The 15,700-nt window shown below is 39.9% G+C and overlaps 1 protein-coding gene across 1 annotated transcript in view; it reads left to right on the top strand.

Moving 5' to 3' along the window:
* Positions 1–15,700, top strand: part of RIGI (RNA sensor RIG-I) — a 61,459-nt gene that overhangs the window by 35,162 nt on the left and 10,597 nt on the right. Inside the window, exons 11-15 of the mRNA XM_003939729.3 lie at positions 462–619; positions 1,636–1,771; positions 5,211–5,359; positions 8,959–9,049; positions 14,699–14,869. Of these exons, the coding sequence (XP_003939778.1) occupies positions 462–619; positions 1,636–1,771; positions 5,211–5,359; positions 8,959–9,049; positions 14,699–14,869 (705 nt within the window). The remainder of the gene's footprint in view (positions 1–461; positions 620–1,635; positions 1,772–5,210; positions 5,360–8,958; positions 9,050–14,698; positions 14,870–15,700) is intronic.

Raw genomic sequence — 15,700 nt, 5'->3', positions numbered from 1 at the left:
GTCTAGTTAAAACTCATACTATTTCGGGAGGAATACCCTGTTTACACAGAGTAAGAAAGAAAATTAGGCCAGGTGCAGTGGCTCATGCCTGTAATCCCAACACTTTGGGCGGCCAGGGCAGGTGGATCACCTGAGGTCAGGAGTTTGAAACCAGCCTGACCAACATGGTGAAACCCTGTCTCTACTAAAAATACAAAAATTAGCCGGGCATGGTGGCATATGACTGTAATCTCAGCTACTCAGCAGCCTTAGGCAGGAGAATCACTTGAACCAGCGAGGCAGAGGTTGCTGTGAGCCAAGATCGTGCCATTGCACTCCAGCCTGGGCAACAGAGTGAGACTCCGCCTCAAAAAAAAAAAGAAGAAAATTAGAGGGTGAGGCCTGTTTATATCCCTAAATGACTGACCATATGACACAGTGACAAACTTTTTTTTTTTTTTTTTTTTTTTTTTTTTTTTCAGAAAACTTATCTCAAATTCAAAATAGGGAATTTGGAACACAAAAATATGAACAATGGATTGTTACAGTTCAGAAAGCATGCATGGTGTTCCAGATGCCAGACAAAGATGAGGAGAGCAGGATTTGTAAAGCCCTGTTTTTGTACACTTCACATTTGCGGGTATGTTCCTCCTTTTCAAAGTTACATTCTGGTCACAGCACCTACTGGGAGTGGCACTGTGGAAGCCAAGATGACATCAACTTCTCATCCTGTCCCCAAGAGCTCGATTAGGAACCTTTCCAGAAAGTTCTTAGGAAGCAAACTCCAAGTTACCCCATTCAGCATCATCTCAGTGTGCTTTCTGAAATTTCACATTGGAGGCAATAGGACTGAAATAAAAGGCTCAGAATCTATGCCATGCCTCTAGCATTAACTGTCATGGTTTGAAAAAAATTGGGTGATGGTTAGAGCACATTATTCCAGAAACGTGACCAGTCCAGCGACAGCCATCTTTAAAGTTCAGCAAGTGGGTTCTGTTGCCATGTCCTGAAGCATACGTTTCTTCACCTTTGGTGATGCCCCATGCTCAGAAATCCAGGTTCTCTGGCTAACCAAGAAGTTAAGGAACTACAGTGATAGCCATCAACTCTGCTTATCCAGCCATTGAGAATATTTTAAAATGTATTCAATCAGCATGCATTTGTAGAATTTTAATTAGCTTAGTTGGACAATTGATGGAGGTGGTCAGGGCATCATTTTGAAAGTGCAGTGACAATTTGGTGATGGCTTGAGATGTATATAGAAATCAAGTGAAATGTTGGAATTATGAGGCAGGTTGGTGTGGAAGTTGATGTACTTTCATTATTTTTTTTAAATTTTGATATGCGTTTTTCATGTTTTTCTTAGGTAGAATTCAAGAATCCAAAGTGATTATAATTAATGTAACCAGCTAATTGAGGTTTTTTAAAACAGTATTTGGTTCAAATGTTTTGTTACAGAACTCTTAGAAGCCATTCATCTTAAAAAAAAAAAAAAAACTAAAGCCATTCATCTTAAAAAAAAAAAAAAAAAACTAAGTTGGAATAGATTTGAAAAGTTTCCTTACAACTATTTCTTTAAATACAATGAATTGAACTTAAGTACAGTGAATGTGGTAGACACTGGAAGCATATTGAGACAGTTTTTGCTTTCAACAGAAATATAATGATGCCCTCATTATTAATGAGGACGCACGAATGAAGGATGCTCTGCATTACTTGAAAGACTTCTTCAGCAATGTCCGGGCAGCAGGATTCGATGAGACTGAACAAGATCTTACTCAGAGATTTGAAGGTGGGTGGTGGTTTCAGAGAAGGAAGCCGCTTGGGTCTGGTGACTGGATTGGCAATACAAACATGTATTATGTTTAATATACATAAACTTGGGAATGCTTAGGGAGTTGTCCTGGATGTAGGAAGGTGTAGATGGCAGGACTGTTTAGCTTCAGTGAAATCTAGTACCTATGAAAAGATTCTGTTGCTTATACTGTTCCCTATTTAGAAGAAGGAAGAAACAATAGGATTTGCAAAGGGTGTTTCCCATATGGTTCATAGACAGTAGCATTCTTTTGGTTTAACGTTCTTTTTTAGTAATTTTAAAAGAAAAAGTGTTTTAATGATATTAAAAAGACTATAATTTACATATACTTGAATTTTTTTTTTTTTGAGATGGAGTCTTGCTCTGTTGCCCAGGATTGAGTGTAGTAGCTCAATCATGGCTCACTGCGACTTCTGCTTCCCAGACGCAGGCAATTCTTGTGTCTCAGCCTTCTAAGTAGCCGGGACTGCAAGTGTATGCCAGCACACCTGGCTAATTTTTGTATTTTTAGTACAGACAGAGTTTTGCCATGTTGGCCAGATTGGCCTCGAACTCCTGACCTCAAGTGATCCACCTGCCTTGGCCTCCCAAAGTGCTGGGATTAATAGGCATGAGTCACTGCACTTAGCCTACATATACTTTTATATAAAGAGAAACCCAAAATGGCACGTTATCTCCCTGTCCGAATATGATTAAAAAAAAGATATGAAACAAAAGTTAAGTTTTCCCTCTCCCTGTTTTGAATTCTTTTCCCAAAGGTAATTACTGCTAATAATTTTGGGTTTTCTTGGCCTATAAGTATTTATTGTACATATGTGTAATCAGTGCTGTGCTGGTAAACATTTAACAATCCACTGGAGAAAAAAATCTATATATTTATGTGTATATATATATATATATATATGTACATACATTTATATATGTATATATATGTACATAAGCTTATTTTATTGATATAGAAGATGTGTGCAGTACACAATTTACAAATAATAAAAATATAATATTCTTTATTGTAAATTCCAACATAGCCAGTTGACTCTCATAGAATGCTTCTGGTGGTTTTTGCAGAATTTTTGTATCCATGGCCATGGACAACCAAGGGTTGCAATGACAAAGAAGTATAGTTCTTTTTTTTTTTTTTTTTTTTTTTTTTTGAGACAGAGTCTTGCTTTGTTGCCCAGGCTAGGGTACAGTGGCATGATCTCAGCTCACCTCCCGAATTCAAGTGATTCTCCTGTCTCAGTCTCCTGGGATGACAGGTGCCCACTGCTGCATCCAGCTGAGTTTTGCATTTTTAGTAGAGACTGGGTTTCATCATCTTGGCAGGCTGGTTTCAAACTCCTGACCTCGTGATCTACCCACCTCAGCCTCCCAAAGTGCAGGGATTATAGATGTGAGCCACCTTACCCAGCCAGAAGTATGGTTCTTTCTGATATGGTTGTTTTGTGCATATTTTCATTAATGCTAGAAGATGAAAATGAAAAAACAAAAGTGTATGTTGGAATTTAACTTGCTTGCCAATGATGCAAGTAATTTTTTGCTGAATTACATAATAGTCTTTCAAAAACTAGGAGAGTATTTCCTGAGTATTTTGTGCTATTCACAATGTAATAGCTAAATTTAATCTGCATTATTTTTTGATTATGTTTCTAAGTCTAGACTGTTAACAATAAATTAAGCCAGGCATGGTGGCTCACACTAACTTGTAACTGACATTTTGGGAGGCTGAGGTGGGTGGATTGCTTGAGTTCAGAAGCTGGAGATCAGTTTGGGAAGAATGGCAAAACCCCATCTCTACAAAAAAATACAAAAACTAGCTGAGCATAGCGGTATGCTCATGTGGTCCCAGCTACTTAGGAGGTTGAGGTGGGAGGATCACCTGAGCCTGGGAGGCAGAGGTTGCAGTGAGCCGAGATCGCACCACTGCACTCCAGCTTGGGTGATAGAGTGAGTTGTTGTCTCAGTCAGTCAGTCAGTCAAGCACTGATTTTTGGTGTTTTCTTGATTGCCATCGTATAACTGCTTCCACTGTAGTGAATTTCAAGCTACCAACATGATGTCATTGGACTAGTATTAAAAAGAGATGAGCAGCAGCACATCATTTTATAGTATTTCTACCATACAAATACAGTAGATGTAACTTATCTCAGAAATGTAGATCACTGTAAAAATAATAAAATTTAACAATTGGCTGGGCATGGTGGCTTCTGCATGTCAGCCTGTAATGCTAGCGCTTTGGTAGGCTGAGGTGAGTGGGTCACTTGAGGTCAGGAGTTCAAGACCAACCTGGGAAACATGGTGAAACCCCATCTCTACTAAAAATACAAAAAATTAGCCAGGTGTGGTGTCATGTACCTGTAATCCCCAGTTACTTGGGAGGCTGAGACAGGAGAATCACTTGAACTCAGGAGGCAGAGGTTGCACTGAGCCAAGATTGTGCCACTGCACTCCAGCCTGGGAGACAGAAGGAGACTCCATCTCAAACAACAACAACAACAAAAAACAAACTACAACAATTGACTCCCATAGTCCCATAATCTGGTATAATCTGGCTGTAGCATACCCCTGCTTTGTAACTATATATATGTATTTTTTTCTTTTCTTTTCTTTTTTTTTTTTTTTTTTGAGACAGAATATCACTCTCTTTCTTAGGTTGGAGTGCAGTGGCAAGATCTTGGCTCACTCCAACTTCTGCCTCCCAGGTTCAAGTGATTCTCCTGTCTCATCCTCCTGAGAGTTGGGATTACAGGTGCCTGCCACCATGCATGGCTCATTTTTGTATTTTAAGTAGAGATGGGGTTTCATCATGTTGACCAGGCTGGTCTTGAATCCCTCACCTCAGGTGATCCATCTGCCTTGGCTTCCCAAAGTGCTGGGATTACAGGCATGAGCCACTGCACCTGGCCTAACTATATATATTTTTGAAGATGGGAGCATACTGAACATACTGTCCTTGCCTTGATTTTTTTTAACCTTAAAGTATTTTCAATATCATACATATTCATGTACATAGCTCCCTTATTAATTTTAACAGCCACATTGTATTAACCTCAAATGCATAGCCCATATTCTATTGAACTGTTTCTCTATTGAGCACTTTGGTTTTCTGTTTTTCTTTTATATCTTACACAACGGTATAGTGAAATCCTTGGAGATCTCGTCCATAATTTTCTAAATATAACTGTGTCTAAAATTCTTAGATGTAGAATTATTGGATCAAAGGATGTATGTGTATTATGTTTTGATAGATATTGCCAAATTGCCTCTTAAAGGTTGTGCCAATTTGAATCAGTGGTTATTACTCATAAAATTCTGGTCAAAGATTTACAGATTAACTGAACGATAGCTAAAAGGCACAGTGTGTTCTAAATTTTTAGAATTGATAAGCCATTTATAAAATGTTTCCCATTTGCAGAAAAGCTGCAGGAACTCGAAAGTGTTTCCAGGGATCCCAGCAATGAGAACCCTAAACTCGAAGACCTTTGCTTCATCTTACGAGAAGAGTACCACTTAAACCCAGAGACAATAACAATTCTCTTTGTGAAAACCAGAGCACTTGTGGATGTAAGCTTTCTTTCTCCTTGTAGATAACAAATGAACCCAGCACTATGCATTGCAAAGATTGGGCTGGGTACGGTGTCTCACGCCTGTCATACCAGAAGTTTGGGAAGTCAAGACAGGAGAATTGCTTGGGGCCAAGAGTTCAAGACCAGCCTGGGCAACATAGTGAGACCTCATCTCTTAATAAAGAAGAATTAGTTGGGTGTGGTGCTGTGCAGCTGTATGTAGTTCCAGTTACTTGGGAGGCTAAAGGTGGAGGATTGCCTGAGGTTGCAGTGATTATGACAGTGTACTTCTGCATGTCAGCCTGAGCAACAGAGGTGGACCTTGTGTCTTTAAATTTAAAAAAAAAAAAAAGCTGTTTTTCTCTTTATAATCAGAAACTATGTATATGTGTGGGTCTGTTTTGGGGTTCTCTATTTGGTTCTGATTTTTTGTTTATCCTTACATGAATATTCTAATGCCTCACTGTCTTTTTTTCTTCTTCTTCATTTAGAGACATGGTCTCACTCTGTCACCTAGGTTGGAATGCAGTGGCGCAATCATGGCTCACTGCAGCCTCAACCTCTCAAACTCAAGTGATTCTCACACCTCAGCCCCATCTCCCACCATGCCTGGGACTGGACTATAGTCATGTGCCACCATGCTCAGCTAATTTATTTATTTTATTTTTGTAGAGATGGGGTCTTGCTATATTGCCCAGACTGGTCTTGAATTCCTGGCCTCACATAATCCTCCTACCTTGGCCTCCCAAAGTTGTGGGGCCTGGCTTCATGCTGTCACTGTGTTAAGCATTCTAATTATAAGTCTTGATACTTACAGAGCAAGCACGTCGTCTTCTTTTTTTTTTTTTTTTTTTTTTTTACTTTAAATGTTAGTTATTTTATGGGTAGGTAATGATACTATATTTTTAATTTGCATTTCACAAATGATGAATATGACTGAACATCTGTCTTACGCTTATCAGCTGTCTGTATCTGCTTTGGTGAGGTGTCTGTTATCTTTTGCCCATTTAAAAATTGGTTTATCATCTTACTGAGTTTTTGAGAATTATTTTTATAGTCTGACAAAAGGAGTCCTCTGTCAGAAATGTGATTTGCAAATATTTTCTTCTGGTCTGTGCCTTATCTTTTATTCTCTTTACTATCTTTTGCAGATTGAAAGTTTTAAGTTTTGACAAAGTGCAGTATATCAATTTTTTTAATGGGTTTTTGCCTGTGGTATTATCTCTAAAAATGTTTTGCTTACCTAAGGCCACAAAGATTCTAACTATGTTATTATCTAGAAAGTTACAGTTTTACATTTTACATTTGGGTCTGCAGTCAATTTTAAATTAATTTTGTATAAGTTGTGAGGTATTGGTTGAAATGCTTTCTTTCTTTCCTTTTTCCTTTTTGTATGTGGACATCCAGTTGTTCCAGTTCCTTATGTTGACAAGACTATCCTTTACTCATTGAATTGCCTTTATAACTTCTGAAAACATCAGTTGACTCTATTTGCATAGATCTGTTTCTGGATTCTCTATTTTATTGACCCATGCATATATCTCTTCACCCAGTCCATGCTGTCTTGATTACTATAGCTTGATAGTAAGTCTTGAAATGGGGTGATGTGAGTCCTCCAATTTTTTTTTAAAGGTTGTTTTTAGCTACATTCCTTTGCCTTTCCATATACATTTTAGAGTCAGCTTGTCCACATCTATGAAAAGGTCTACTGGGATTTTATTGAATCTGAACATAAAATTGAGGCCAGATGTGGTGGCTCCAATGCCTGTAATCCAAGCACTTTGGGAGGCCACCATGGGTGGATCACTTGAAGTCAGGAGTTTGAGACCAACCTGGCCAGTATGGAACCAACATGAAACCCTGTCTCTACTAAAAATCCAAAAATTAGCCTGGCACGGTGGCTTGCCCCTGTAATCCCAGATACTTGGGAGGCTGAGGCAAGAGAATTGCCTGAACCTGGGAAGCAAAGGGTGTGGTGAGTTGAGATTGCACCACTGCACTCTAGCCTGGGTGACAGAGTGAGACTTGGTCTTGAAAAAATATTTTTAAAATACATAACGATAAAATTGGGGAGAAATGACATCTTGACAATATTGAGTGTTCAAATCCATGACCATAGTATATCTCTTTATTTACATATGGCTTCTATATTAGTTATATATTGCTGAGGAACAATTACCCCAAAACTTAGTGTCTAGAAACAACAAACATTCATTATCTAACAATATCTATGAGCCATGAATCTGGAAACAGTTTAACTGGGTGTTTCTGGCTAAAGATCTCTCATGAGGCTGCAGTGAAGGTGTTGGCCATGGCTTCACTCAAGGCTTGTCTGGGGGAGGTCACTTCCAAACTCCTCTAATATGGCTGTTGGCAGACGGGCCTCTGAGTTCACTACATAGATCTACATCACAGACAGGCAGTTGGCTTCCCCTAGAGTGAATGATCCCAGAGATTGAGAGAGAAGGTATCTAATTTGGAAACCACAGTCATAACTTCATCTTGGAAATGATGCCACATTGCATCTATTGTATTTTATTCATTAGAAACAAGTCAGGAAGTCCCCTTCACACTCGGGGGAGGGGATTACATGAGGATCTGAATACAGAAGGAGGAGGTAAATTGAGGGCTACCTTAGAGGTGAATAACCACATGTTCTTTGGTTTATCAGTGTTTTGTCATTTTCAGCAGATTCTGCACATATTTTGTTAGACTTAAACCTAGGTATTAATTTTTTGATGCTATTATAAATGGTACTTTAAAAGTTTTTTGTTTTGTTTTTGTTTTTGTTTTTGAGACAGGGTCTCACTCTGATTGCTTAGGTTGGAGTATACTAGTGTGATCACAGCTCACTTGCAGCCTCAACCTCCCTGGCTCAGGTGATTCTCCCGTCTCAGCCTCCCCAGTAGCTGGGACTGCAGGTGTACACCACCATTCCCAGCTCTTATTTATTTGTTTTTGAGATGGAGTCTTGCTCTTTCACCCAGGCTGGAGTGCAGTGGCATGACCTCGGCTCACTGCAACTTCCGCCTTCCAGGTTCAAGAGATTCTCTGGCCACAGCTTCCTGAGTACCTGGGACAACAGGTGCATGCCACCATGCCCAGCTAATTTTTGTATTTTTAGTAGAGACGGGGTTTTGTTGTCTCTTGAACTCCTGGGCTCAAGTGCCTCTCCTGCTTCGGCCTCCCAAAATGCTGAGATTATAAGTATGAGCCACTGTGTCCAGCACTTAAAAACTTTAGAAATTCCCATAGTTTGTTGCCAGTATGTAGAAGTCAATTGATTTATATATATGGATCTTATGTCCTACAGTCATGCTAAACTCACTTATTAATTCTACATAGCCACTATTTTGAACTTTGCATTTTTCTCTTAAAAATGTCTTAGAGATTAAACCATATCAGGTCACAGAGATCTATGCCATTACAGTTAATTATTACATACAGTTCAGTTCCAAAGTGCTTTTTTTCTCAGGTGTGTCAGTCTGAAAATTGCATGTATACTAAGTTTTTTTTCTTTTTGCATGTATTTCAATACTGGATTAATACAAATGATTTATAAGGAGTGTCCAATTGATAATTGCTTTTCATTTTCAGGCTTTAAAAAATTGGATTGAAGGAAATCCTCAACTCAGTTTTCTAAAACCTGGCATATTGACTGGACGTAGCAAAACAAATCAGAACACAGGTATTTATATACAGTGAATTAGATTTTATGTATTTAAGAATGTGTATGTATTTATATATATATATATTTATTTCAAATTCTGTTTTAATGCTTGTAACCAGAGAACCAAAAGCAGTAGGTGATTATACATATATATGGGAGGCGAACGTTTATGTATATGTGTCCACATATGCACACATACAGAGATTTCTTGGAAGGAGTTACCTTACACAATTGGGCTTGCAAAGTGAGTCTGAAGTCTGTAGAGCAGGTAGTTAGGAAGGGACCATCAGGAACAAACTGGAAGCCCACAGGCATGAGCTGTTTGGAGTCTCTGAGCTGAGAAGGCCCAAGCTATCATTTAAAAGGCTTGCCTGATTAGACCAGGCCCACCTAGAATGAACTCTCTTTTGATCTGGCTTAAAGTCAACTGATTAGGGACTTGAATCATTTCTGTAAAATCTCTTCGGAGCAGTACCTTATGAATTACCAGGAACTGTTTTTGGCCTAGCCAAGTTAATGCATCAAAAAGCCATCACAGTGCTTAAATGCCAAAAACCACTCCAGTCTCTTTCCTTGTAGATGGTGCCTCCTCTCATATGTCCTGCAGACAAAGCCAAGGTTGTTTTTAAAGTCCTGCTTGAGCATATTATTATCCTGCTCAAATTCTTAACCAGTAGATTAACTGGAAATAGAAATGTCTGTTTCTGTTTTATTGTTCTTCAAGTAGTAGATATGCATAGCTTTTGTGTGTATTATATATTTTACAATTTAAAAAAGTCCAAGCAGAGAATTCTGAAATCTAGCTAGAGTGGTCAAAGGATAAAAGACTGCCTGTGTTATTATCTTGGAGGATCCTAGGTGGCCTGCCCTCATCCTGACCTTCTCACAGCTGTGCCCCCCACCCCTCAGTGACTGGCGGTGACAAGTCTTCCTATTTAGTGTTGTTTATAATAAGCACCCTCCCAAACCCTCCCTGTCAGTCCTCAGTTGCCACCCTCGCACTTTCCCTTCATGTAATTTTTAAACTTCATAAATATGAAAAGCAGATTCAGATCTTAAAAAGTGGCTCAGCAAATGAAGTCTAATACCATATTCTCATGGTTGGGATTCAAAGTTCTCTGCGATCTGACTCCAGCATGAGTGCCACTTGGTTTTCAAACTTTGTTATTTCCCCACAATTAAACACTCAGGAAATATTTTCTGATTGGTTTCTTCATGGATTCATCCATTCATTCAGCAACATTTATTTTATAACTTATGCTGTGTCAGGCATTGTGCTTCTGCCATGTAGCCTTCCCCAACCTCCAAACACTGGTAGAGATAGCCTTCCTCCACATTCCCATAGCATCCTTGCTGTGCTCATCACACTCAATTATAGCTTCCTATTTATGTTTTTCTCCCACAAAATATGAGCTCCTTATGGATAAAAATGGACCTTGTAATCATTATTTTTTTTACCTGACAAGCCATAATTGCTGAACATATGTTTGACTGAATAGATGAATAAATTAAGAAATTAATCACATGTGATGTCTGTTCTAGAGATGCTCATTGTTTAGTGGATGATGATGGTGAAAAGAAATTGTTAGCTGAGTGTGGTGGCTCATGCCTGTAATCCCAGCACTTTGGGAGACTGAGGCAGGTGGATCGCCTGAGATCAGACATTAGAGACCAGCCTGGCCAACACAGTAAAACCCCATCTCTACTAAAAAGGCAAAAAATTAGCTGGATGTGGTGGCAGGTGCATGTAATCCCAGGTACTAGGGACGCTGAGGCAGGAGAATTGCTAGAACTCTTGAGGTGGAGAGTGCAGTGAGCTGAGATCACACCATTGCACTCCAGCCTGGGCAACAAGAGTGAAGCTCCATTTCAAAAAAAAAGAAAAGAAAATGTTTTGACCTGAGCAAAATATATCTCAAGATTTAGCCTGGAAATATATTAGGAAAAAATTGGAACTTTTATTATTTTTTAATTTTTATTTTTGAGACAGAGTCTTGCTCTGTTTTCTAGGCTAGAGTGTAGTGGCACAAACACCTCACTGCAACCTCCCAGGTTCAAGCGATTCTCGTGTCTTAGCCTCCCAAATAGCTGGAATTACAGGTGCATGCCACCATGCCCAGCTAATTTTTGTATTTTTAGTAGAGACAGGATTTTGCCATGTTGGCCAGGCTGGAGTTGAACTCCTGACCTCAAGTGATCTGCCACCTTGGCCTCTCAAAATGCTGGGATTACAAGTGTGAACCACTATGCCCAGCCAATTGGAGCTTTTATAAATTCTGTTAACTCTGAAGTAGAGACTTCTGAAGTATTTTGTTCACTCAGTTTATCAGTGTGACCTTTATAGCTTTTATCCAATGGGTTAAACTTGATTTACCAGGTAATTAGATGATTTTCGCTGAATTTTCTTCTGGTCTGATACTCTTTTTTTCACAGTTAAGCTAGAAAAATTGTGAACTTTTACAAAAAGCTGCAGGTAAACAAGCAAAAGTTGTTGAATTTGTATATTTCTAAATTTCCATTTCTTAATATCCTATTTTGTAAAGAAGCAGGTTATCTAACCTCTTCATGGCTTACTATCTTCATCTGTCAAATGGAAAAATAATACACAGTCTTGTGGCAGAGTCTAGCTCAGAGTACCTAGCTGAGAGGGTTAATATCAGTAGCAAGCTCTGACTCACCGCCTGCTTATTAATGACTCTTGAGCTAAATAAGAATGATTTTTGTTTGAAAAAAAATCAAAAGAATATTTCATGACATGTGAAAGGTTTTTGAAATTAAAATTTCATTGTCTATGAAATAAATTTTGGGGGGAACATAGTCATGACCATTCATGTATGTATAGTCTTGTGGGTACTTTCACACTATAATGGCAGTGTTGAGTAGTTACAACAGCATGGCCCACAAAGCCTGAAGTATTTACTGTATACCCAGTTCTTGATGGAAAAAGTTTGCCAACTCTTGGTTTTGAACAATGCCTGGCATGTGGTGAGTGCTCAATATATGTTACATGTTAGCCATTATTCACATCCAGAACGTTTATATAAAGGTCCACAATGTTCATCATTTGTTTGGTTTTAATTTTACTGAGAATACATGTATTCAAAAAGGATAGAACGTACGTATCTTTAAAAAAAGTATTCTGAATAAAGAAAGCTCAAAAGTAAAATCAAAATAATGTTTAGGGATTGATTTTTAAGCAACTTTCTGAATTTTCATGACTTTGAATGATATAATTCAAAAAACCACAAGGGATCTTTTTCCACAAATTCCGAGTCTACTGCCAGCTAGGCAGTGGAGCGTTACTTCCTCTACCTGCCTGTGGTGGGTCTGCCCTGTGAACAGCGAGTGGAGATCAGGTGATTCTACTAATAGATAAATGCAGATGTCTTCAGGATCCACAAAGTTTGAAGTGTGCATATTCTTGGAGCCACCATTTTGGGTGTTTGCCATGATCACACAAACTGGGTGATTATCACATCTGAACTTCACAGTGTATTCCGACAGTTTAAATTTAGCCTCCACTGTCACAGGATATTAGAAGGCAGTATGTGTCTGCTTAGTCAAGATCCTTTCTTTTCTCCAGTTAACAGAAACCCACTTAGGCTAGTCTAAGCTGAAGGGGGTGTGGCTGCTACAAATATAATTGGGTCTACCATAGAAGCCACATCCTGGAAGTACAGTCAGGCTTCATGGACAATTGAACTGGGACTGGACAATTGTCGGAATCCTGCACATCTGTTTCACACTTCTCCCTTTACAGATTGCGCTCTCTGCTTCTCCATTCGTGACTGCCCTACATCTTCCTGATTTACTATCTGTCTCCAAATCTCAATTTCAGATTCCAGGAGGGAGAATTGGATTGGCCCAACATGGTTCAAATGCTTATTTCAGTGCAGTAGCTGCAGCTAGGAACAGCCTGTGTATAAATCAGGATAATTTAATTGCTCTAACAGACAACCCCCACGATCGCAGGGGCAGGGGCAGGGGCAGGGGCAGGGGCAGGGGCAGGGGCAGGGGCAGGGGCAGGGGCAGGACAGAATAAAAGTTAACAGCTCGGTGGGGTGTGGTGGCTCAAGCCTGTAATCCCAGCACTTTGGGAGGCTGAGGCGGGTGGATCACGAGGTCAAAAGATCAAGACCATCCTGGTCAACATGGTGAAACGCTGTCTCCACTAAAGATACAAAAAATTAGCTGGGCATGGTGGCGCGTGCCTGTAATCCCAGCTACTCAGGAGGCTGAGGCAGGAGAATTGCCTGAACCCAGGAGGCGGAGGTTGCGGTGAGTGGAGATCCCGCCATTGCACTCCAGCCTGGGTAACAAGAGCGAAACTCCGTCTCAAAAAAAAAAAAAAAAAAAAAAAAAGTAAATAGCTCACACTCACAGATATAGGTAAGTAGGGATGGGGCTCTGCTCACTCACACTCCTGTGTAGATAGGTTGGGGTGGGGGCCCTGCTCCATGCACTTCCACTTATTTCAGGGACCCAGGTTCCTTCCTTGGTATGGCTATGTCATCAAAGGGGTCTCCAGATCCTCCACTGTGACCTTATCTAGTCCATTGATGAGAAAAAACAAGAACATGGACAATTTTTAGGGGTCAGGTTTGGAGGAGACATACATGACCTCTGTCTACATGCCATTAATGACCATTTAGATTGAGAAGTATAATTCAGCTGTGTATGCCCAGCAGGAGAAAGAAACAGGATTAGTGAGCAGATGGCATTGCCTCTTTCATAGAGAAACATAATGCAACTGTATTATGGGTGGATGTGGTAGAAAATGATTCTTAGAGAACAGTTTGTGTATGGGGAGGCAGACACCCCAGCAGTGCACACTATTAGGGTCTTAACCTGACGGTCGAGGCCCAGCGGTGCTGATAGCTAGCCTGCGAGTTTACCTCACTTCTGGAACCTCCAGCCTCTCATTTGTGTCTTTTTTTTTTTTTTTTTTTTGAGATAGGGTCTCACTCTGTTGCCCAGGCTGGAGTGCAGTAGTGCCATCATGGCTCACTGCAGCCTCAACTTCCCTGGCTCAGTTGATTCTCTTACATCGGCCCCCTGAGTAGCTGGGACTACAGGCATGTGCCACCATGCCCAGCTAATTTTTAAATTTTTTGTAGAGATGAGTTATCGCTGTATTAACCAGGCTGACTTTGAAGTCCTAGACTCAAGTGATTCACCTGCTTTAGCCTCTGAAAGTACTATGATGATAGGCGTGAGCCACCCTACCTGGCACGGGTCTCACTGTTAAGGGGAATCATAATACCTGTTGACCTATAGGGCTTTATGATACTCTGGTGAGTGAGATGTGAAAATATTTTGTCAGCTGTAAATTATACACATGTAAAGGTGTTACAATAGGCTGTTGATATTTCTTCAAAAAAGTCTATTTCTTGGAAAATATGGCTAAAGCCATACTGAGATACATACAGAGCTGGGATTTGAACTCAGTCTTGTGGCAGTCTAAGCTGTTAGATACCACCCCAAATGACCTCTCTGAAACAGGCATAGAAACAGACCCCACTGCTAAGGTGTGTTGTGAGATCATGGATATAAAGTAATAATGACAGTACTTGGCATGTAATAAGCATTCCATAATTAGTAGCTATTTTTTCAAGGGTAAAGTTCCTTCTTTGGTGAGTTGTATAATGCCGTCTTACTCTGATTCAGGAATGACTCTCCCAGCACAGAAGTGTATATTGGATTCATTTAAAGCCCACGGAGATCACAATATTCTGATTGCCACCTCAGTTGCTGATGAAGGCATTGACATTGCTCAGTGCAATCTTGTCATCCTGTATGAGTATGTGGGTAATGTCATCAAAATGATCCAAACCAGAGGTAAGAGAAGCTTTGAGGCCATTCCTATGTGGCTTCTGTTTTGACTTGTTTATAAGTGTATCCATCATTCTGGCCTTTCTCTTTACCGAGCTGTGGTTGAGATGTGACCAGTGGCACAGTGTGCTTTGGTATCATTGACCCTCAAGGTGGCTTATGTTTATTGTTCACTAACATAAACCCTATTTTGCTTCTTATTCACAATGATACTGCTAACTTGCCTGGCCTTGACTGATATATTTATGGGAGAATAATTTCAACTTGGATCAAAGCTTTGCCAGTCAAGATGTAGACCTTTCGTGGTGGTGCTGGTGGGCTCGTGGGCTCCCTGTATTCAAGAAGGGATACTCCAGAGTTCTGCCCCACCTGGACTAGACTGGTCTCCTAATTAGTCTTCTCTCCTTTTTCCTTTTTTTTCCAGTTTCCATAAGAACAGCTACCACATTACTTTTCCTGAAAAACAGCTCTGATCATGTCACTTCCTTGTATTGAAACACCAGTGGTTCCCCAATTTACTTGATGCTGAAGAGTTTCCAAAATCCAGAACCCATTTCTTTCCGACTTTACCTCCTGTTCTTCCCTTCTGTTCATTATCCGCTTTTGCCAACCTGACTTCCTCATTTATTGCTTGTTGAAGGAACTGCTACTCTTCATTTTACCTCTTCCTCTGCCTCCATATCACCTGACCCTAATTCTCCCAGCTGGCAATAATTTCTCTTTTGAATAAATATAAAGCCTATAACCCTTTATCCTTGTAATAGCACTTAAAATTTTCCACCTATGTTTTGCGGGTTTTGAACAGATCTCATTTCCCCATTGTCTAGCAGGGGAAGT

The sequence above is a fragment of the Saimiri boliviensis genome, chromosome 2 (assembly GCF_048565385.1).
Source record: "Saimiri boliviensis isolate mSaiBol1 chromosome 2, mSaiBol1.pri, whole genome shotgun sequence".
Lineage (NCBI taxonomy): Eukaryota > Metazoa > Chordata > Mammalia > Primates > Cebidae > Saimiri > Saimiri boliviensis.
This window is presented reverse-complemented; position numbering and strand designations above follow the sequence as displayed.